This window comes from Hyla sarda, chromosome 2, assembly GCF_029499605.1.
Source record: "Hyla sarda isolate aHylSar1 chromosome 2, aHylSar1.hap1, whole genome shotgun sequence".
NCBI lineage: Eukaryota > Metazoa > Chordata > Amphibia > Anura > Hylidae > Hyla > Hyla sarda.
The window spans coordinates 186193215-186215560 of NC_079190.1; the positions used below are offsets into that span (position 1 = coordinate 186193215).

The 22346-nt window shown below is 45.9% G+C and overlaps 1 protein-coding gene across 3 annotated transcripts in view; it reads left to right on the forward strand.

Annotated features, from left to right (window-relative positions):
• The first annotated feature begins 1486 nt into the window (after positions 1-1486).
• The window catches only part of ATP10A (ATPase phospholipid transporting 10A (putative)), a 147959-nt gene continuing 127099 nt past the window's right edge, over positions 1487-22346 (forward strand). For all 3 annotated transcript variants that reach the window (XM_056555901.1, XM_056555902.1, XM_056555903.1), the window contains exon 1: positions 1487-2179. In XM_056555901.1, the coding sequence (XP_056411876.1) occupies positions 1719-2179 (461 nt within the window). In that variant the 5' untranslated portion in view covers positions 1487-1718. The remainder of the gene's footprint in view (positions 2180-22346) is intronic.

Below are 22346 nucleotides of genomic sequence, written 5' to 3' on the forward strand. Positions count from 1 at the left end.
TGTTTCACCTTTCTTTTCTAAATTGTTTAAATTTTTTAGGTAGTACTACTACTCCCAGCATGGAACACACTGATGGGAATAGTAGAACCTGTACTAATGGACAGATCCCCCCGGTTGTTACTTCTGACACCCGATGCGATTGTCCATAATATAGCAGTGTGTTCCATGCTGGGAGTAGTAGTATCACCTAAAAAATAAAGGAAAAAAAAGTGAAACACACGCACACAATACATTTTTATTATTGTCGGCTACATTTTTAGTGCCCTACCCACACACATTAATTGATCCCTGTTTAAAAATTAATAAAAAATGTTGTTATAAAAAAGAAAAATTTTGTTAAATACAATTTTTTCCATCGCTACTGTGTTTTTTTATTATCATTTTTTAACTGTACCCTACGAAAATTTTAATATAAAAGGTATCTCCATCACTTTTTTAGATCGCTAAAGTCCAAAAAAGAATAAAAAACCGCCAGCAAAAACCCACATGGCGTTTTTGCTCTCCCATAGACTTCTATGGCAGAAACCTCCACGATTTTTGTGCAAAAAATGCCAAACTAGGCTTTGCTGGGCGTTTTGAAAAACCAGCCTCTGAGCCCAAAATTGCTAAAAAAAAACAAAAAACAAAGGATTATAAAAATGCCAAACTAAAAACGGCAAGTGGATCTGGCATTTTGCAGTTTACTATTGACTTGCAGCTAACATCTGGACACTGTGTTTTTTTTTTTGCTGAAAAAACACTGTGTGGCAAAATGGGTATTTTTTACACATTTAGGGTACATTCCCACACGGCGTATTTGCTGCGTATTTGCTGCTGCGTATTTTATTTTCTCTGTTGAAGTCAATGGGTAGGAAACTACGCAGCACCAAATACGCAGCAAAATACGCCGTGTGGGAACGTACCCTTACGGCTAGAAAATCCTCCGGGGAAATTCCAGCCTTAGAACATCGCTGCGCCCCTCTCCCCCCCAAAAAAATTTATATTTTAAATGTTGTCCCGTAAACAAATTTTGGGCTTCTCCATAGATTATGTGGTAAAATGAGTGATGTCATTACAAAGCACACTTGGTCCGCATATAACAAGCCTCATTATGGGTCTGTATAAGGAAAATGTATGGATTTTAAAATGTGAGGGGAAAAATGTAAACTGAAAATTAAAATATGCTGCGTCCTCAAAGGGTTAAGACAGCAGTCTACAAATTGGGGCCTGGCATGCTGGGAGTTGTAGTTTGCAACAGCTGGAGGTTTACATTATGGAGACCACAAGGAGTAAACTTCTCGTCCTATAGTGCCTGAGCTCTGTGGTGAACATCCTATTGGCCTCCCAGCTCTGTATCTCCACACAGTGCAGATGGGACTCTCGTGTGAACAGGGACAGCCGTGGTGCCCACTCTACCTCCCCCATCTTCCCAGGCAGTGTGTAGCGGAAACGCCGCGGAGTGCTGATGGCGACACACGGGGGCGGGGCCGAGCGCGCGGCTGGGGGCGGAGCCTAGAGTACGCTGAAAAGTTTGGAAACGAAAGTTCAAAGCGGGAACCAAAGTAACAGCGGAGGAAAAAAAAAAAAAAAAAAAGAAAAAGCCGTGAAGAGAGGACGGGTGATGCGGCACCCCCGCCCGCCCGTGCCCCATGCCGGATGATAAGAGCCGGCCGGCCTGCGTCTAGACCGGGACATGTAACTTGTGCTCCGCTCGTCCACTGCTCGTACACTTGTGGAGGATGGAGGCGGCGGCGGCCGACAGAGGAGACGGGGACCCCAAGTGCCAGGTGGCAAGAGAGGAGCAGGGCAGGAGGCGGAGGAAGAAGAAGCGGAGGAAAAGTAAGGAAAACAAGACGAGGAGCGTCCGCTCCAACCTGCTCTACCAGGCGACCGGCAAGGCGGCGGCGGAGAACCCCAACCGGCACTATGCGGGCAACTCCATCAAGACCACCAAGTACACGGCGCTCTCCTTCCTGCCCAAGAACCTCTTCGAGCAGTTCCACCGCCTGGCAAATGTCTACTTCGTGGTCATCGCCCTGCTCAACTTCGTGCCCGCCGTCAATGCCTTCAAGCCCGAGCTGGCACTGGCCCCGGTGCTCTTCATACTGGCAGTCACCGCCATCAAGGACCTGTGGGAGGATTACCGCCGGTACCGCTCCGACAAGGAGATCAACCATATGGACTGCCTGGTCTACTGTAGGTGAGTGCTGGAAAGATGGGTGATGATGGTCACTGGGAGAGATGGGTGATGACGATGATCACTGGGAGAGATGGGTGATGACGATGGTCACTGGGAGAGATGGGTGATGACGATGGTCACTGGGAGAGATGGGTGATGACGATGGTCACTGGGAGAGATGGGTGATGACGATGGTCACTGGGAGAGATGGGTGATGACGATGGTCACTGGGAGAGATGGGTGATGACGATGGTCACTGGGAGAGATGGGTGATGACGATGGTCACTGGGAGAGATGGGTGATGACGATGGTCACTGGGAGAGATGGGTGATGACGATGGTCACTGGGAGAGATGGGTGATGACGATGGTCACTGGGAGAGATGGGTGATGACGATGGTCACTGGGAGAGATGGGTGATGACGATGGTCACTGGGAGAGATGGGTGATGACGATGGTCACTGGGAGAGATGGGTGATGACGATGGTCACTGGGAGAGATGGGTGATGACGATGGTCACTGGGAGAGATGGGTGATGACGATGGTCACTGGGAGAGATGGGTGATGACGATGGTCACTGGGAGAGATGGGTGATGACGATGGTCACTGGGAGAGATGGGTGGATATCAGGTCTACGGTAGGTAAGTGTACAAAAACTGGACATTGATGTCTGGTGTACTGAAAATGAGTGCAGGAGAGATTAGTACCTGGTACTGTAGGGGAGTATAATAAAGCTAGATGCAAGTGTGAGAGACAATGGGTGATGTCTTCCCTAGTGTAGGGGATCTGGGTGGTTTCCATGTCTACGGTATCTAAGGTAAATGCTGTAGAGCTGGATGATGGGGAGGTCTTATCTGATATAGGCCGGTACAGTAGAGCTGGATGATGATGTCTTATCTGATATAGGCCGGTACAGTAGAGCTGGATGATGGGGAGGTCTTATCTGATATAGGCCGGTAGAGTAGAGCTGGATGATGGGGAGGTGTTGTCTGATATAGGCCGGTACAGTAGAGCTGGATGATGGGGAGGTGTTGTCTGATATAGGCCGGTACAGTAGAGCTGGGTGATGGGGAGGACTTGTCTGATATAGGCCGGTACAGTAGAGCTGGGTGATGGGGAGGACTTGTCTGATATAGGCCGGTACAGTAGAGCTGGGTGATGGGGAGGTGTTGTCTGATATAGGCCGGTACAGTAGAGCTGGGTGATGGGGAGGTGTTGTCTGATATAGGCCGGTACAGTAGAGCTGGGTGATGGGGAGGACTTGTCTGATATAGGCCGGTACAGTAGAGCTGGGTGATGGGGAGGTCTTGTCTGATATAGGCCGGTACAGTAGAGCTGGGTGATGGGGAGGTCTTGTCTGATATAGGCCGGTACAGTAGAGCTGGGTGATGGGGAGGTGTTGTCTGATATAGGCCGGTACAGTAGAGCTGGGTGATGGGGAGGTGTTGTCTGATATAGGCCGGTACAGTAGAGCTGGGTGATGGGGAGGTGTTGTCTGATATAGGCCGGTACAGTAGAGCTGGGTGATGGGGAGGACTTGTCTGATATAGGCCGGTACAGTAGAGCTGGGTGATGGGGAGGACTTGTCTGATATAGGCCGGTACAGTAGAGCTGGGTGATGGGGTGGACTTGTCTGATATAGGCCGGTACAGTAGAGCTGGGTGATGGGGAGGACTTGTCTGATATAGGACGGTACAGTAGAGCTGGGTGATGGGGAGGTCTTGTCTGATATAGGCCGGTACAGTAGAGCTGGGTGATGGGGAGGTCTTGTCTGATATAGGCCGGTACAGTAGAGCTGGGTGATGGGGAGGACTTGTCTGATATAGGCCGGTACAGTAGAGCTGGGTGATGGGGAGGACTTGTCTGATATAGGCCGGTACAGTAGAGCTGGGTGATGGGGAGGTCTTGTCTGATATAGGCCGGTACAGTAGAGCTGGGTGATGGGGAGGACTTGTCTGATATAGGCCGGTACAGTAGAGCTGGGTGATGGGGAGGACTTGTCTGATATAGGCCGGTACAGTAGAGCTGGGTGATGGGGAGGACTTGTCTGATATAGGCCGGTACAGTAGAGCTGGGTGATGGGGAGGACTTGTCTGATATAGGCCGGTACAGTAGAGCTGGGTGATGGGGAGGTCTTGTCTGATATAGGCCGGTACAGTAGAGCTGGGTGATGGGGAGGTCTTGTCTGATATAGGCCGGTACAGTAGAGCTGGGTGATGGGGAGGACTTGTCTGATATAGGCCGGTACAGTAGAGCTGGGTGATGGGGAGGTCTTGTCTGATATAGGCCGGTACAGTAGAGCTGGGTGATGGGGAGGTCTTGTCTGATATAGGCCGGTACAGTAGAGCTGGGTGATGGGGAGGTCTTGTCTGATATAGGCCGGTACAGTAGAGCTGGGTGATGGGGAGGTCTTGTCTGATATAGGCCGGTACAGTAGAGCTGGGTGATGGGGAGGTCTTGTCTGATATAGGCCGGTACAGTAGAGCTGGGTGATGGGGAGGACTTGTCTGATATAGGACGGTACAGTAGAGCTGGGTGATGGGGTGGACTTGTCTGATATAGGCCGGTACAGTAGAGCTGGGTGATGGGGAGGACTTGTCTGATATAGGACGGTACAGTAGAGCTGGGTGATGGGGAGGTCTTGTCTGATATAGGCCGGTACAGTAGAGCTGGGTGATGGGGAGGTCTTGTCTGATATAGGCCGGTACAGTAGAGCTGGGTGATGGGGAGGACTTGTCTGATATAGGCCGGTACAGTAGAGCTGGGTGATGGGGAGGACTTGTCTGATATAGGCCGGTACAGTAGAGCTGGGTGATGGGGAGGTCTTGTCTGATATAGGCCGGTACAGTAGAGCTGGGTGATGGGGAGGACTTGTCTGATATAGGCCGGTACAGTAGAGCTGGGTGATGGGGAGGACTTGTCTGATATAGGCCGGTACAGTAGAGCTGGGTGATGGGGAGGACTTGTCTGATATAGGCCGGTACAGTAGAGCTGGGTGATGGGGAGGTCTTGTCTGATATAGGCCGGTACAGTAGAGCTGGGTGATGGGGAGGACTTGTCTGATATAGGCCGGTACAGTAGAGCTGGGTGATGGGGAGGACTTGTCTGATATAGGCCGGTACAGTAGAGCTGGGTGATGGGGAGGTCTTGTCTGATATAGGCCGGTACAGTAGAGCTGGGTGATGGGGAGGTCTTGTCTGATATAGGCCGGTACAGTAGAGCTGGGTGATGGGGAGGACTTGTCTGATATAGGCCGGTACAGTAGAGCTGGGTGATGGGGAGGACTTGTCTGATATAGGCCGGTACAGTAGAGCTGGGTGATGGGGAGGTGTTGTCTGATATAGGCCGGTACAGTAGAGCTGGGTGATGGGGAGGTCTTGTCTGATATAGGCCGGTACAGTAGAGCTGGGTGATGGGGAGGTCTTGTCTGATATAGGACGGTACAGTAGAGCTGGGTGATGGGGAGGTCTTGTCTGATATAGGACGGTACAGTAGAGCTGGGTGATGGGGAGGACTTGTCTGATATAGGCCGGTACAGTAGAGCTGGGTGATGGGGAGGACTTGTCTGATATAGGCCGGAACAGTAGAGCTGGGTGATGGGGAGGTCTTGTCTGATATAGGCCGGTACAGTAGAGCTGGGTGATGGGGAGGACTTGTCTGATATAGGCCGGTACAGTAGAGCTGGGTGATGGGGAGGTGTTGTCTGATATAGGCCGGTACAGTAGAGCTGGGTGATGGGGAGGTGTTGTCTGATATAGGCCGGTACAGTAGAGCTGGGTGATGGGGAGGTCTTGTCTGATATAGGCCGGTACAGTAGAGCTGGATGATGGGGAGGTCTTGTCTGATATAGGCCGGTACAGTAGAGCTGGATGATGGGGAGGTCTTGTCTGATATAGGACGGTACAGTAGAGCTGGGTGATGGGGAGGACTTGTCTGATATAGGCCGGTACAGTAGAGCTGGGTGATGGGGAGGACTTGTCTGATATAGGCCGGTACAGTAGAGCTGGGTGATGGGGAGGTCTTGTCTGATATAGGCCGGTACAGTAGAGCTGGGTGATGGGGAGGACTTGTCTGATATAGGCCGGTACAGTAGAGCTGGGTGATGGGGAGGTGTTGTCTGATATAGGCCGGTACAGTAGAGCTGGGTGATGGGGAGGTGTTGTCTGATATAGGCCGGTACAGTAGAGCTGGGTGATGGGGAGGTCTTGTCTGATATAGGCCGGTACAGTAGAGCTGGGTGATGGGGAGGTCTTGTCTGATATAGGACGGTACAGTAGAGCTGGATGATGGGGAGGTCTTGTCTGATATAGGACGGTACAGTAGAGCTGGGTGATGGGGAGGACTTGTCTGATATAGGCCGGTACAGTAGAGCTGGGTGATGGGGAGGACTTGTCTGATATAGGCCGGAACAGTAGAGCTGGGTGATGGGGAGGTCTTGTCTGATATAGGCCGGTACAGTAGAGCTGGGTGATGGGGAGGACTTGTCTGATATAGGCCGGTACAGTAGAGCTGGGTGATGGGGAGGTGTTGTCTGATATAGGCCGGTACAGTAGAGCTGGGTGATGGGGAGGTGTTGTCTGATATAGGCCGGTACAGTAGAGCTGGATGATGGGGAGGTCTTGTCTGATATAGGCCGGTACAGTAGAGCTGGATGATGGGGAGGTCTTGTCTGATATAGGCCGGTACAGTAGAGCTGGGTGATGGGGAGGTCTTGTCTGATATAGGGCGGTACAGTAGAGCTGGATGATGGGGAGGTGTTGTCTGATATAGGCCGGTACAGTAGAGCTGGGTGATGGGGAGGTGTTGTCTGATATAGGCCGGTACAGTAGAGCTGGGTGATGGGGAGGTGTTGTCTGATATAGGCCGGTACAGTAGAGCTGGGTGATGGGGAGGTCTTGTCTGATATAGGCCGGTACAGTAGAGCTGGATGATGGGGAGGTCTTGTCTGATATAGGACGGTACAGTAGAGCTGGATGATGGGGAGGTCTTGTCTGATATAGGCCGGTACAGTAGAGCTGGGTGATGGGGAGGTCTTGTCTGATATAGGCCGGTACAGTAGAGCTGGATGATGGTTGCTGTATTGTAGGTGAACAAAGGCAAATTTGGTGATGTTGCTGTGTAAACTCTTTCAGCTGTTATTTGTATAACTTTAAGAATGTATTTACACACTGGATCTGCTGCAGATTTGAAGTTGCGAAACCAAAGCTGTAAAATCTGCAGTTGCAGAATTTAGAAGGAAAGAAAAAATACACAAGAATTGCCTTATAAAATCCTTAGTTGTGCAGAACTTCAGCCATTCCTGTGTGTGTGTGTGTGTGTGTGTGTGTGTGAAGACACTTTTTAGGGTACTTTCACACGATCATAGGTTGCAGCTGGTTACCTGCTGCGAGTTACACTACAATTCACGACCATTGAAGTGCATGGTAGCACAATTCACAGCTGGTTTCCCGCAGGGGGTAACCTGTGGGGAGTTATGATCGTGTGAACGTACCCTTAAAGCTTTCATTTCGGACAAGTGTTTGTTTGTAACATATATAGGTTTACCTTGAAATCAATGGGACTCTTCTGCAGCATTTCCGAACGGAATATTCCCTCAGAATCCTACTTGGAAATTCCGCCATGTGAACATAGTCCAGGGGTATTACGCTGCGGATCCGCCACTGAAGGATTGCTGTATGCTGCCTTTACAGGTGCATGCTTGGAGCAGCAAAACCCTGCTACAAGCAGACACACTGAAGCGATGTGCGAGTATACTGCGCGTGCGGCAACTCGCACATCGCAGTGTGTCTGCTCGTAGCAGCGTATTGCCTGTCCGAGCAGGCACCTGTAAAGGCAGCGTACAGCGGTCCTTTAGCGGTGGATCCGCAGCGTAATACATGCTGGGGAACCGCTCGTGTAAACGTACCCTAAGGCTGGGTTCACACCACGTTTTTACAATACAGTTTGAAAACCGTATGCCAAAAGATGCATCAGGTTGTGTATCCGTTTTGCATCATGTAAGGTTTTGTCAATTTATTTTTTTCTTTCCTGTACCTTTAGCCTACCACTGTTTTTGGTCCAGGTGAAAAACCATATTGAAACTTAACATGGGAGTCAATAGGAACAGTATGTGTATACGGTTCCATCCGGTTTTTGACTTTGCACGTTTTTTTTTTGTTTTTTTTTTTGGAATTTCAATCTAACATGGAAAGAAAAGTTAAAAACGTGTTTTTTCTTTAAAAAAACGGATGCAACTGGACAGTTTTCAAACCTTATATGGTTTTCAACCGTATACGGATTCAAGTTTGTACACACTTTTTGATACAGTTTAGTCAGGTTTTGAGGAATCAGTTTTATATTGTAATTTTTTTTTTCTAAATAAAAAACCTGATACGTGAACTGTATTGCAAAAACATGGTGTGAACCCAGCCTTAGTAAAACCGTACAGAAAGCCGTGCCCATAGACTTCCCATCCAAAACCGTATGCACCATAATGTATACGGTTGTCCACGTTTTTCAAACCATACGGTTTTTCCTATTTTTTTTAATTTTTTTTGTAATTTTTTTATTTTTTTCTCCCAGACAGAAAATCGTGGCCTACCATGGTTTTTGGTCTGGGTGAAAAACCGTATTAAACCGTATACGTTTTTTTTGTAACATGGGAGTCAATGGGAACCGTAAAGAACCGTATATGCATACGGTTCCATCCAGTTTTCACCATACGGTTTTTGACTTTCCACAGTTTTTTTTCTTGGAATTTCAATCAAACAAGTGAAACTTTATTCATAATGGAAAAGTTCAAAATGTATACATTTTTTTTTCTTCATAAACGGATGCAACCGGACATCATTCTCTTCATAAACGGATGCAACCGGACATCATTTTTCACATATGTATACACTTAAAATTTGTACACAGGTTTTGATAGTTTAGTCAGGTTTTGAGGAATCAGTTTATTTTTTATCAAAAGCCTCATACGGGAACTGTATCGCAAAAACGTGGTGTGAACCCAGCCTTACTCTGCTTTACGTCCACCACAATATGGAGCCATACCTTTTAACGGTGTGATCTCAGAAGTCTGACCTATATCTAATATACTTCTATAACCTGTCTGATAGTTAGGTCTGCTGGAAGGGCACCATACACATGAGATAAGTTCCTTGTCACAAGCAATGAGATGGTAACACAAACCATACAGCGCATCATTTAGCCCCATAAACATACATATTTCCACATCAAACCATGACAACCCGAAACGCAGGACTTTTGGGGAGATTTATCAAAACCTGTCCAGAGGAAAAGTTGCCCATAGCAACCAAGCAGATCGCTTCTTTCATTTTGCAGAGGCCTTGTTAAAAATGAAAGAAGCGATCTGATTGGTTGCTATGGGCAACTTTTCCTCTGGGCAGGTTTTAATAAATCTCCCCCAAAGTCCTGCGTTTCGGGTTGTCATGGTTTGATGTGGAAATATGTATGTTTATAGGGCTAAATGGTTTGTGTTACCATCTCATTGCTTGTGACAAGGGTATAGAATGTGAGAACTTTGAACCTGTAGTCCAGTGGTGTCCAAACTGCGGCCATCCAGATGTTGCAAAACTACAACTCCCAGCATGCCCGGACAGCCAACGGCTGTCCGGGCATGCTGGGAGTTGTAGTTTTGCAACATCTGTAGGGCCGCAGTTTGGACATCACTGCTCTAGTCTAAGGAGGCATTGCATAGAATGACGTCTTTTTCACATTGACATGTGGTTGCTGTCTAGCATGGCTCTCAGCTGATCTCCAGTGTTGCACTACACAGCTGTGCGGGGGTTAATCTGAAGCCCACCCCAGTCCGCCTCCCTGTAAGGATTGAGACAAGAAGCTACTTAGAAGCAAGGCTCAAAACGTGGCAGACTCTACCGAGTACTGTGCTTTCCATTCATAGGAGAAGGGGAGGGACATGGGCAGTGCCGCCTCTCTCCATTACCCGCACTCCCTAACCTTATTATCATACTACTAGTGCCAGACATGGACAGTGTTTGTTTTATCACAATGGGGATGTGATTCATTCCCTTTTGGTGGGAGTCCTGTTCTTTACATCACAGCACGTGTATGCTTGTGTTGTCACTCCCACCCTGCCCTGACAATACAATGCACTGCAGATCCCATAGCCTGCGGGCACACTTGTGAACTCTACAATAATACAGTACTTTCCCCTATTGTGTATTTACTCCTTGCTATAAGGATGGGTGTGAGATGCAGAGAGCTCACTGTAGCTTCTGACATCTGCTTTGAATTGCTGTCCCCTTTTTATTCCACTGGAACGTTTAGTTCTACACCCATCATGTTGTCCAAGCGAGTGCCGGAGAGAAGCACGGCGATCGCCAACTCTTATAAATTCCGTTTCCACTTGTTTGATCCAAATGAAACTTGGCAGATTTTAGAGAGATTTTCCAGCATTGCGAATGGTTGTGTTTAGTAGATCAACAAAACTATATTCTAGCTGTGAGCTTGTGTACAGGAAAGTGTTAATGTACTGCGCATTACTTATTGGACACAAGTCTGCCTAGGAATTCATTGTGCAATGCTTCCTTACTGTTCTAATGTTCATGGTAGACTAGTTTGTAACCTATTTGTTCCATTATGAGACCGAGCATTCATATGGGCATATACAGGCTTTATTGCCGTTTCATCCAAAAAACTGGCTCAGCCTAACCAGGTCTTTGTGGATTTATTAATTTAAAACAAAAATAGAGAAAGAAACAGACTCACATCCACAATTTGTATTTTGATCTGCTTGCTTCTACTTACTAACAGGTTGTTAGTATACATTTTGATCAAAAAGTACAAGCCCACTAGCCATGTCAAGGCCACCTATTTAGAGTGGGTCCCTAACCAAATATTGGCGTAGCGTCGGGCGGCGTCCACCACCACCGCAACACCATGCCCACAGGGGGAGCGACCCAGTGGCCAGGCAGCCCCACTGCTGCCCGACCACTCCACCTCACAGACAAAGCGTCACACCAATGGGAATACCTACCAAGTGCTCCATTCCAAAGGGCTGGGAGAATGCTAGGGGGAAACCCTTATGCAGTCTCCTGCTGATTAAAAACGCCTGGGCCGAATGGTTGGAGTGGAGTGCTGGCTATGAAAGCGGGGAGAGACTGCACTTGTAAAACAAAAATAGAGGAAAAGAAACACAGCCGCACATCGTCCATTTATATTTTGATCTACTTGCTTCTCAGTGGGTCTGCCTGGCCACTGGGTCGCTTCCCCTGTGGGCATGGTGTTGCGGTGGTGGTGGCCACTGCCCGGGGCTACGCCAATGTTTGGATAGGGACCAACTCTAAATTGGTGGCCTTGACGTTGCGATTGGGCTTGTACTTTTTGATGAAAATGTATACTAACAACCTGTTAGTGCTTGAATTTATGCTGAGAAGCAAATAGATCAAAATACAAATTGTGGCTGTGCGGCTGTGTTTTTTTTTTCTTTTTTTTTTCCCCCCCCTCTATTGTTATTCAGTTAAATGACTCAGTCTTACAAAATGGCAACACATAGTTAATGCCCTCTTGACTATGACTTTGACATGTTGCAAATCCCTATGCATATATATTTTTTCATTATACAGTTATTCTATTCTCTCTACAAAACACTGCACAATCTATTCATTAGGGTATGTTCACATGGTGGATTCCCATGCCAGAAATAGCCTTGGCTTTCTGTTATGAATGTGGATGCAGCCCTGTTCAGTAGTACCTGGGTACCTGATGCACCTGCGAATCACAATGTTGCTAATAACAATGACCCCCCCCCCCCCCCCCCCCAAGTTAGTGACTATGAGGGGCACTTATCAAAACTGACCTTGCTTTTAGTTCCGTTTAGATGAAGAAAAAAAGTTGCTGGTAAAGTGGCGGCCGGACTTTGAATGCCCGTCGAGCTGCTCTGGTTAAATGTCGCAGAGCAGTGGCGGGCCGGGTTACGTTAGTATTAGAAGTCACACGGACCTTAATACAAATGTCGCATGGATTGATATAGGGCAGCGTTGAATTGCCCTGTGATTTCTTCTAAATCTGGTCTTTGCAACTTTTCGCAGATGAAATCCCAGGACAATTCAACCCTGCCCTATATCAATCCATGCGACAATTGCGACATAAATTAGTGACCACTGTTCAAGGTGATCTAAATCCGATCACTTCATGGTCCGAAAAATTAAACAGTCTAAAGGAAATGTCAAAGGAAAAGTTGCATGGGACCAACCTGTGACTTTTCCTGCGACAAATTTAGACGAAAAAAGCTTGAAACTGCTTTATAAATCCCCCCCCCCCCCATGTTCTGTTATTTCTCACATGTACATGTGTTTTTACTCAGACTTAAAACATGGTTTGCTGCTGTTTTGAATCCATGTAAAATCGTGTGTGTTTGTGTGTATGGGAAGTGACACAAGCTTTTTTCTGGCCACTGAAGTAAATGGGGTCAGTGGCTCTCTGTGCACATATTTTGGCAGCCAGTTTTGACTGGTTGCATCGTAGACACAAAGTAATGGGCCAAATGGGGGTGTGAGCCCTACCTAAAATTTGTCTGATATTCCAGAAGACGTTATCAGCTGTTTGAGGTGAGAAGCCAGACCTACCGGGTCAGAAAGCATCAATATGGCACTGCCTTATCTGTAATGTGTAAATATGCAGATGGGCTGACATTCATCTACTGTGTTTGGCCACTGCAATAATGGAGCTTGATTTGTAAAGATAAGACAACAGCTTGTGTCTGTATCCCTCCCTTGCTATTGATGATCTTCTGGTCTCTGTTGATCTTAGTTGTTTAGAGTGGAGACAGGTTGGACTGTGTAGACGGGACGGCCATTGCTTGTCTCTTCTATGTAAGCAGCTCCTAGTCTCCTGCAGGTCTGTCTGCCCAATATATATATATAACTCAACGTGTGTGTATGTTCCACAAAAACTTCCAAACGGCTAAAGATATTACCATGAAACTTAGCACACATGTAACTCATATGTCAACAACAAACATAGGATAGGTGATTTAACCCTTACTCACCCCCATTTGCCAGGGGCGGTGTTTATGTTTAAAGTCCCATACAAGTCTATGGAAAATATGTTACTGCATAACTTTCAAACGGCTGGAGATATTTCGATAATACTTGGTCACATGTTACTTATATATTACATAGTTACATAGTTAGTATGGTTGAAAAAAGACATACATCCATCAAGTCCAACCAGGGAATTGAAGGGAAGGGTGTAAGGGAATAAGGGAAAGGGATATAGTTTTATAATTCTGCATAAGCATTAATGTTATTTTGTTCCAGGAATGTATCTAACCCTGTTTTAAAGCTGTTAATTGTTCCTGCTATGACCAGTTCCTGAGGTAGACCGTTCCATAAATTCACAGTCCTCACGGTAAAGAAGGCGTGTCGCCCCTTTAGACTAAACCTTTTCTTCTGCAGACGGGGGGAGTGCCCCCTCGTCCTTTGGGGGGGTTTAACCTGGAACAGTTTTTCTCCATATTTTTGTATGGGCCATTTATATACTTATATACGTTTATCATATCCCCCCCTTAAATGTCTCTTCTCAAGACTAAACAATTGTAACTCCTTTAATCGCTCCTCATAGCTAAGATGTTCCATGCCCCATATTAGTTTAGTCGCGCGTCTCTGCACCCTTTCCAACTCCGCAGTGTCCCTTTTATGAACAGGCGACCAAAACTGAACAGCATATTCCAGGTGAGGCCGTACCAATGCTTTATAAAGGGGGAGTATTATGTCCCTGCCCCTCGAGTCCATGCCTCTTTTTATACATGACAATATCCTGCCGGCTTTGGAAGCAGCAGCCTGACATTGCATGCTATTTTGTAGTCTGTGATCTACAAGTACACCCAGATCCTTCTCTACCAGTGACTCTGCCAGTTTAATCCCCCCCTAAGACATACGACGCATGCAGGTTATTAGTACCCAGATGCATAACTTTACATTTATCCACATTGAACCTCATTTGCCAAGTGGATTAATCTATCCAAGTCCTCTTGTAACTTATGCACATCCTTTATAGACTGTACCGTGCTACAAATATTGGTGTCATCTGCAAAGATAGAAACAGAGCTGTTAATACCATCCTCTATATCATTGATAAATAAATTAAACAGCAGCGGGCCCAGTACTGAACCTTGGGGTACACCACTAATTACCGGCGACCAATCAGAGTACGAATCATTGACCACCACTCTCTGGGTACGATCCATGAGCCAGTGTTCAATCCAGTTACAAACTAAAGTTTCCAAGCCCAAGGACCTTAACTTACCTGTCAGACGTCTGTGAGGAACAGTATCAAACGCTTTGGCAAAATCCAGAAACACTATATCCACAGCCATTCCTCTGTCAAGGCTTCTACTCACCTCTTCATAAAAGCAAATTAGATTGGTTTGACAACTTCTATCCTTAGTAAACCCATGCTGGCTATCACTTATAATACTATTATCCCCTATGTATTCCTGTATGTAATCCCTTATAAGTCCTTCAAACAATTTACCCACAATGCACGTTAGACTTACCGGTCTATAATTGCCTGGCGAAGACCTAGAGCCCTTCTTGAAGATTGGTACCACATTAGCCTTGCGCCAGTCTCTTGGCACAATACCAGACACCAGAGAATCTCTAAATCTCATGAACAAGGGTACAGATATGACTGAACTTACCTCTCTAAGAACTCTACTCTTATGTCTACTTAAAATATAGGATAGTTAATTTAACCCTTAACTACCCACATTTGTGAGGGTCAGGGTTTTTGTTTAAAGTCTCATGCAAATCTATGGGAAATGTGTGTTCCCACATAACTTCCGTACGGCTGGAGATATTTCAATACCTGGTACACATATTACAGGACGGGGCGGGAGGACAGGATATGGGGTTGGGATAGTTGGTTGGGATATGACAACAATATATGAGGATGGGATATGAAGTCAAAAGCTTCCTCCTTTGTTAATTTTCCTCCCCAACAAGGATGAGGAAGGAAAAACTGGGCAACGCCAGGTACTCAGCTAGTATTATGATTATAAGTATTCTAAGTAGCACCCCTGGCATCTCTCTGTAACCATCTGCTTACCTCCCCTACTTACAGGAATCCTCATAACATTTTTTTTTTTTTTTTGCAACTTGCAGGACCATCTTTCTTATAAATGTAGATACTAAAATTCTCATGTCTGTTTTAGCCTATTGCTTTAATTCTCTCTTACCTTGCCTTGTTCATTCTGGCCAAGTAAGATTTATCCCCGGATGTCAAGCACTTGATTGGTGAGATTTATCAAAACCTGTGTAGAGGAAGAGTGGGGCAGTTGCTCATAGCAACCAATCTGATCGCTTCTTTCATTTTTCAGAGGACTCTCTAAGTCATGCGTAACAATATTTAATGCTGCGGATCCGCCTGTGACCCTACCCTATAGTGTGCCTCCAGCTGTTTCCCACCAACCCCGAGCTCAGCCTCCCCTCCTCATCTACTAAATGCTGTGACTGTTCTTCTCCTGGGGAGTGGGTTGAGCGGCGCGACAGGGCCGGGGGGGTTAGCGGGCTGCGCGGTGGGGAGCGGTATGTGTGGCCATCACAGATCCGGTGTTCACCTATACAGGGTGCCTCCAGTTGTTTCCCCACTACAACTCCCAGCATGCCCTGACAGCAAATAGATGTCAGGGCAAGCTGGGAGTTGCAGTGGGGAAACAGCTGGAGGCACCCTGTATAGGTGAACTACGGGCAAAAGTGTCGGCCCCAGCAGGCATCAGTGACGTGGTGCCTGCTGGGGAAGTCTGCCTGATAGTGAGCACACTGCCAGGCAGACAAAAGGCATTTTTAATATGTAAAAAAAATAATAAAAAAAATAAAAATAAAAAAAATTAAAGGCAGGGAGGGGGTTAGGGATAGATGGGTAATAGGCAGGGACAGGAAAAAAAAAGTGATGGTGGGAGCTACCCTTTAATTCTTTTAGCAAATGCTGAATTTCCATGGCAGATGTTTCTACCATGTGAACAGTGCAACAGAATCCCATGGAAATTAATCAATGTTCATTTTTGTGACACTTTTGTTTTTTTTTTTCTGCCAAAAATTGGCACCATATTGGATTTTTTTTGTCACCATATTGGATTTTTTTGCGCCAAAATTGCACCAGATTTTACATCCTGGAAAATTCTGCCGGAAGCATCTCATGTAATATTCCATGATCACTAGTGCCCAGACAAGCGATAACTGTATAAATAAAATATTTCTGGGGCTTAAATGTGAGTTCAGGTGCAGTGACCATTTGGGGGGGGGGGGGGGGGGGATTTTAAGGAAGGAGGGCGTACCTGTACGTCTTATCCCGTTGACAGGGTATAAGCGGTTCTCACCAGTGGAGAACTGGTTAAACCCCTGTAGGTCCCGGTTGCTACCGGCAGCCAGGACCCACGGCTAATGCAGGGCACCTCCAATCGGGCTGTTGCCCGGTATTAACCCCTTAGACGCCGGCAGCTCAGCGGAGCTGATCGGGACTATCTCGACAAAATTGTGACATCCCGATCAGCTTACCGGACGACAAGAGGGTCCTCATCTGCCTCTCCATCGTTCGATCGGCGATCTACTGAATGCCTGCTCAGCAGGCTAGAGCAGCAGAGCGCAGAGAACACTGATCATATGGCATAGCATTCATCAGTGTATGCAATCAGAAGACTGCATGTGGGGTCTAAAAAAGACAGAAGCAAAAAGTTCATTAACCCCTTCCCTATTAAAGTTTAAATCACCCCCCCCCCTTTTTCCAATTTATAAATTTCCAATTTTTAAATAAAATATAATAAAGATTAAAAATAATCATTTGTGGTATCGCCGCGTGTGTAATTAAAATATAAGGTTAGCTAAACCGCACGGTTGATGGCGTATACTTTAGTATTTTATAAAGTCCAAAATTGTGCTGTTTTGGCCACTTCATAAACCATAAAAATATTAATAAAAAACTATCAAAAAGTTCCATCAAAACAAAAAGGCCAAGTACCAATAAAAACTAGAGAATGCGCAAAAAATGAGCCCTCATATAGCCCCATATACTGAAAAATAAAAAAGTTATAGGGGTCAGAAGATGCCAATTTTAACCACTTAACCCGTTAAGTACCAAGGGCGTACAGGTACTCCTTTGCTCCCTCGGAAACGCACTGTAAAAATCCGCCCATGTGAATGTACCCTAAAAAACACTACACTAACACATAATAAAGGGTAAAACACTACATATACACCCCCTTACACTGTCCCGTCCCCCCCCCCCCCCCCCCAATAAAAATTAAAAATTTATTGTACGGCAGAGTTTCCAAAACAGAGCCTCCAGCTGTTGCAAAACAACAACTTCCAGCATTTCCAGACAGCCACTGACTGTCCAGGCATGCTGGTAGTTTAGCAACAGCTGGAGGCACCCTGTTTGGGAATCACTGCCGTAGAATACCCCTATGTCCACCCCTATGCAATCCCTAATTTAGTCCTCAAATGCTCTCCCAATTCGGAGTTCTGTAGTATTTCAAGGAAACAGTTTAGGGCCACATATGGGGTATTTCCGTACTCGGGGAAAAATTGCATTGCAAATTTTGGGGGCTTTTTCTCCTTTTACCCCTTATGAAAAGGAAAAGTTGGGGTCTACACCAGCATGTTAGTGTAACGTTTTTTTTTTTTTTTTTTTTTACACTAACATGCTGGTGTTGCCCCATACTTATTTTTACAAGAGGTAAAAGGGAAAAAAACACCCCCAAAACTTGTAACACAATTTCTCCTGAATACGGAAATACCCCATATGTGGGCGTAATATGCTCTGCGGGTGCACAACAAGGCTCAGGAGTGAGAGCGCACTATGTACATTTGAGGCCTAAATTGGTGATTTGCACAGGGTTGGCTGATTTTACAGCGGTTCTGACATAAACACAAAAAAATAAATACCCACATGTGACCCTATTTTGGAAACTATACCCCTCACGGAACGTAACAAGGGGGGTATAGTGAGCCTTAACACAGGTGTTTGACAAATTTTGGTTAAAGTTGGATGGGAAAATGAAGAAAAATAAAAATGTTTCACTAAAATGCTGGTGTTACCCTAAATTTTTCATTTTCACAAGGGAAAATGGGGAAAAAAGACCCCCAAAATTTGTAACCCCATTTCTTCGGAGTAAGAATATACGTGGATGTAAGTGGATGTAAAGTGATCAGAAGAGAAGGAGCGCCATTGGGCTAATGAAGAGAAAATTTGTCCGGAATTGAAGGCCACGTGTGTTTACAAAGCCCCCATAGTGCCAGAACAATGAACCCTCCTCCCCCCCCCCCCCCACATGTGACCCCATTTTGGAAACTACACCCCTCATGTAATGTATTAAGGGGTACAGTGAGCATTTACGCCCCACAGGTGTCTGACAGATTTTTGGAACAGTGGTCCGTGAAAATGAAAAATGTAATTTTTCATTTGCACAGCCCACTGTTCCAAAGATCTGTCAAATGCCAGTAGGGTGTAAATGCTCACTGCACCACTTAATAAATAAATTAAATTCTGTGAGGGGTGTAGTTTCCAAAATGGGGTCACATGTGGGGGGTCCACTGTTCTGGAACCATGGGGGGCTTTGTAAATGCACATGGCCCTTGACTTGGCGTTCCTTATCAATGGCGTTCCTTATCTTCTGAGCATTGTAGTTCGCCCGCAGAGCACTTGACGTCCACACATGGGGTATTTCCATACTCAGAAGAAATGGGGTTGCAAATTTTGGGTGTAATTTTCTCCTATTACCCCTTCATAAAATTTATATAAATTTTTGGGGGAAAAACAGCATTTTAGTGAGAATTATTATAATTTTTTTTTACATTTACACATCCAAAAAGTCGTCAAACACCTGTGAGGTGTTAAGGCTCACTGTACACCTTGTTACGTTTCTTGAGGGGTGTAGTTTCCAAAATAGTATGCCATGGTTTTTTTTAATGCGACATGCCCCCAAAAACCATTTCAGCAAAATTTTGCTTTCCAAAAACCAAATGTGACTCCTTCTCTTCTGAGCATTGTAGTGCGCAAGCAGAGCATTTACGTCCTAACATTGGGTATTTCCTTACTCAGAAGAGATGGGGTTACAAACTTTGGGGGGCATTTTCTCCTATTACCCTTTGTAAAAATGGTAAATGTGAGGAAAAAACTGCACTTTTTTTTTTTTCATTTACACACCCAACTTTAACAAAAAGTCGTCAAATACCTGTGGGGTGTTAAGGCTCACTGGACCCCATGTTAGGTGCCTTGTGGAGTGTAGTTTCCAAAATGGTATGCCATGTGGGGGGTTTTCTGCTGTTATGGCACCATAGGAGCTTCCTAAATGTGACCAAAACCATTTCAGAAAAACTCACTCTCCAAAATACCATTGTCGCTCCTTCCCTTCTGAGCCCTCTACTGCACCCGTCGAACACTTGACATACACTTGAGGTTTTTCCTTACTCAAGACAAATTGGGTTACAAATTTTGAGAGGATTTTTCTTCTTTTACCCCTTGTAAAAATTCAAAAACTGGGTCTACAAGAACATGCGAGTGTAAAAAATTAAGATTTTGAATTTTCTCCTTCCCTTTGCTGCTATTCCTGTGAAACACCTAAAGGGTTAACACACTTACTGAATGTCATTTTGAATACTTTGACGGGTGCAGTTATTATAATGGGGTCATTTGTTGGGTATTTCTAATAAGAAAGCCCTTCAAATCCACTTCATACCTGAACTGGTCCATGAAAAATTCGGATTTTGAAAATTTTGTGCAAAAAGCGCTCTGGTCCTACAGTGAAAATTGGCCTGGTCCTTAAGGGGTTAAGGACACCCAGGGCGTACTTGTATGACCGTGGGAATTCATGTCCCGGACGCTCACCGGGCGGGGACCGGGCCGGGATGCCTGCTAAAATCATTCGGCACGCACTCTGTGTAAACCCCTGGGGTTTTGACACCCCCCCCCCCCCCCCATTTCGACAATCGCTGCAAATTGCTAGTCAATTCAGACCGGTGATTCCGGGTAAATTTGGTCTCCGGTGACCCGGAAAAAAGGGTGATTGGGGCTGTTCGATAATTCTGTTGTGAACTTTTTCGCACAAAAATTTAGGCCTGATCCCTCGAATGGACCCCATTCAAGTTAGGACCTGGCAATATCAGTTGCTTTCCAACTTGTTTCAGGGGCTGTTCTGTGCAAGGAAAAAAGAGCCGAACAGACCTTGAATGGTGCCAATGTAAACTTAGCCTGAGCTGGTAGTCCATCTTGCCTCCCAGTGTGCACTGCCTTCACATCATGTCTTGGGAATACCGCAGCCAGAGAATTTGAAAACCGGCCGCTGCCATATCCCCATATGAGCCGTGCCTCACCCCGTCCATTTAAATGAGCTGAACTGAGTGAGCTAGTGGATCAGCTCGTTTAATTTTTTTTGGACCGTATCGGATTTTGTTGCCAAACCGAAACCGTGGCAGACCACGGTTTTCAGTCCAACAACAAAACCGTATACGGTCCGAAAATTAGCCGATTGGAGTCACTAACTTACTCTGTTTGGCTCATTCAAATGAATGAGGTACAGTGCAGGTATGGCAGGGATATGGTAGCGGTTAATTTGTATCCCCAAACATGTAAATGAGACGTAAATTAAAAAAGTAGCATTATTTTCTGAAAATACATTGAACAGACAATGACAGAAGTAACAATAAATGTACTTTTGTGCTATAATTAGTTCTTTCCTTTTTTGTAAATCTCCTTTTATAGCAGGTACCGTATTTTTCGCCGTATAAGACGCACTTTTTCTTCCCCAAAAGAAAAAGTCGGTGCGTCTTATATGGCGAATACACCCCTATCGCGGCGGTCCCTGCGGCCATCAACGGCCGGGACCCGCGGCTAATACAGGACATCACCGATTGCGGTGATGCCCTGTATTAACCCTTCAGACACGGCGATCAAAGCTGACCGCCGCATCTGAATGGAAAGTGACACTAACCCGGCTGTTCAGTCGGGCTGTTCGGGACCGCCGCGATTTCACCGCGGCGGTCCCGAACAGCCCGACTGGATAGCAGGGTTAGTGCTTACAGGACACCGGGAGGGACCTTACCTGCCTCCTCGGTGTCTTCTCCATTCAGGGATCCCCTGTATGGCCAGTGCTCTCCTTCCTCGTCATCACATCGTCGCGTACGTGCGTCGGCGTGCGTAACGACGTGTTGGCGGCGACGGAGAGCGAGGATACCCGGCCGGCAGCAGAGACGTTCCGGAGCGACGGGGACACGGCGACAGCGATGGAGCGACATCCAGGGCAGCGGTGAAGGGTCCGGAGCGGCGGGGACACGTGAGTATTACCTCCTATGTAGTGGTCTTCAATCTGCGGACCTCCAGATGTTGCAAAACTACAACTCCCAGCATGCCCGGACAGCCAACGGCTGTCCGGGCATGCTGGGAGTTGTAGTTTTGCAACATCTGGAGGTCCGCAGGTTGAAGACCACTATTGGGGTTCAAAATCTTAATTTTTTTTAGATTTTACACCTATAAATTGGGTGCGTCTTATACGCCGGTGCGTCCTATAGGGAAAAAATATGGTAATCTGACAGATTTTACAGAATCCAAAAGTTCTTGCTAGGATTGTATTGGCAATATGTGATGAAACATAAATCACATTGCAGACATTCCTTCTTCCTAACACCTTGCTGTGAATGTCTCTGTCAGACTTCCTTTGAGTTCTTAAGTTCCGGTTTCACACAATGATTTTTTTTTTTTTTTCTTGAAATCCCATGAACTTTTTTTTTTCTTCCCAGTTATAATTTGTTTTTCCTTTTTTGTACATATACTACAGAGATGTTCACCAGAAATGTTAAGTCTGGATGCAAAGCATTTGCTTATATATGGTAGTAGATCGTTCTTAAAAATAAACTAGGTGGATAATCTTCTCACAAATGGAGCACTGACTGACCAGATAATGGTTATTCAAGAAATGTTACATGGATATTTCCATCTCAATAATCACATGTGCTGTACTTTTCTGCTTTATTTCTGCAGCTGATTGTACTACCAATTGACTTGAATAGGTAGGAAAATACGGCCCCTTTCACACTATAAAGTTGCTCCGTTAAAAGACCCGTTATAAACGTCCTTTAGAAAAGTCTTAAAAAAAACGGATGTTAAATGGCCTTTACAAAATCCCATTAAAGTCTATGGGATTTTTTGATTATCCGTTATGACCCGTTATAGCCC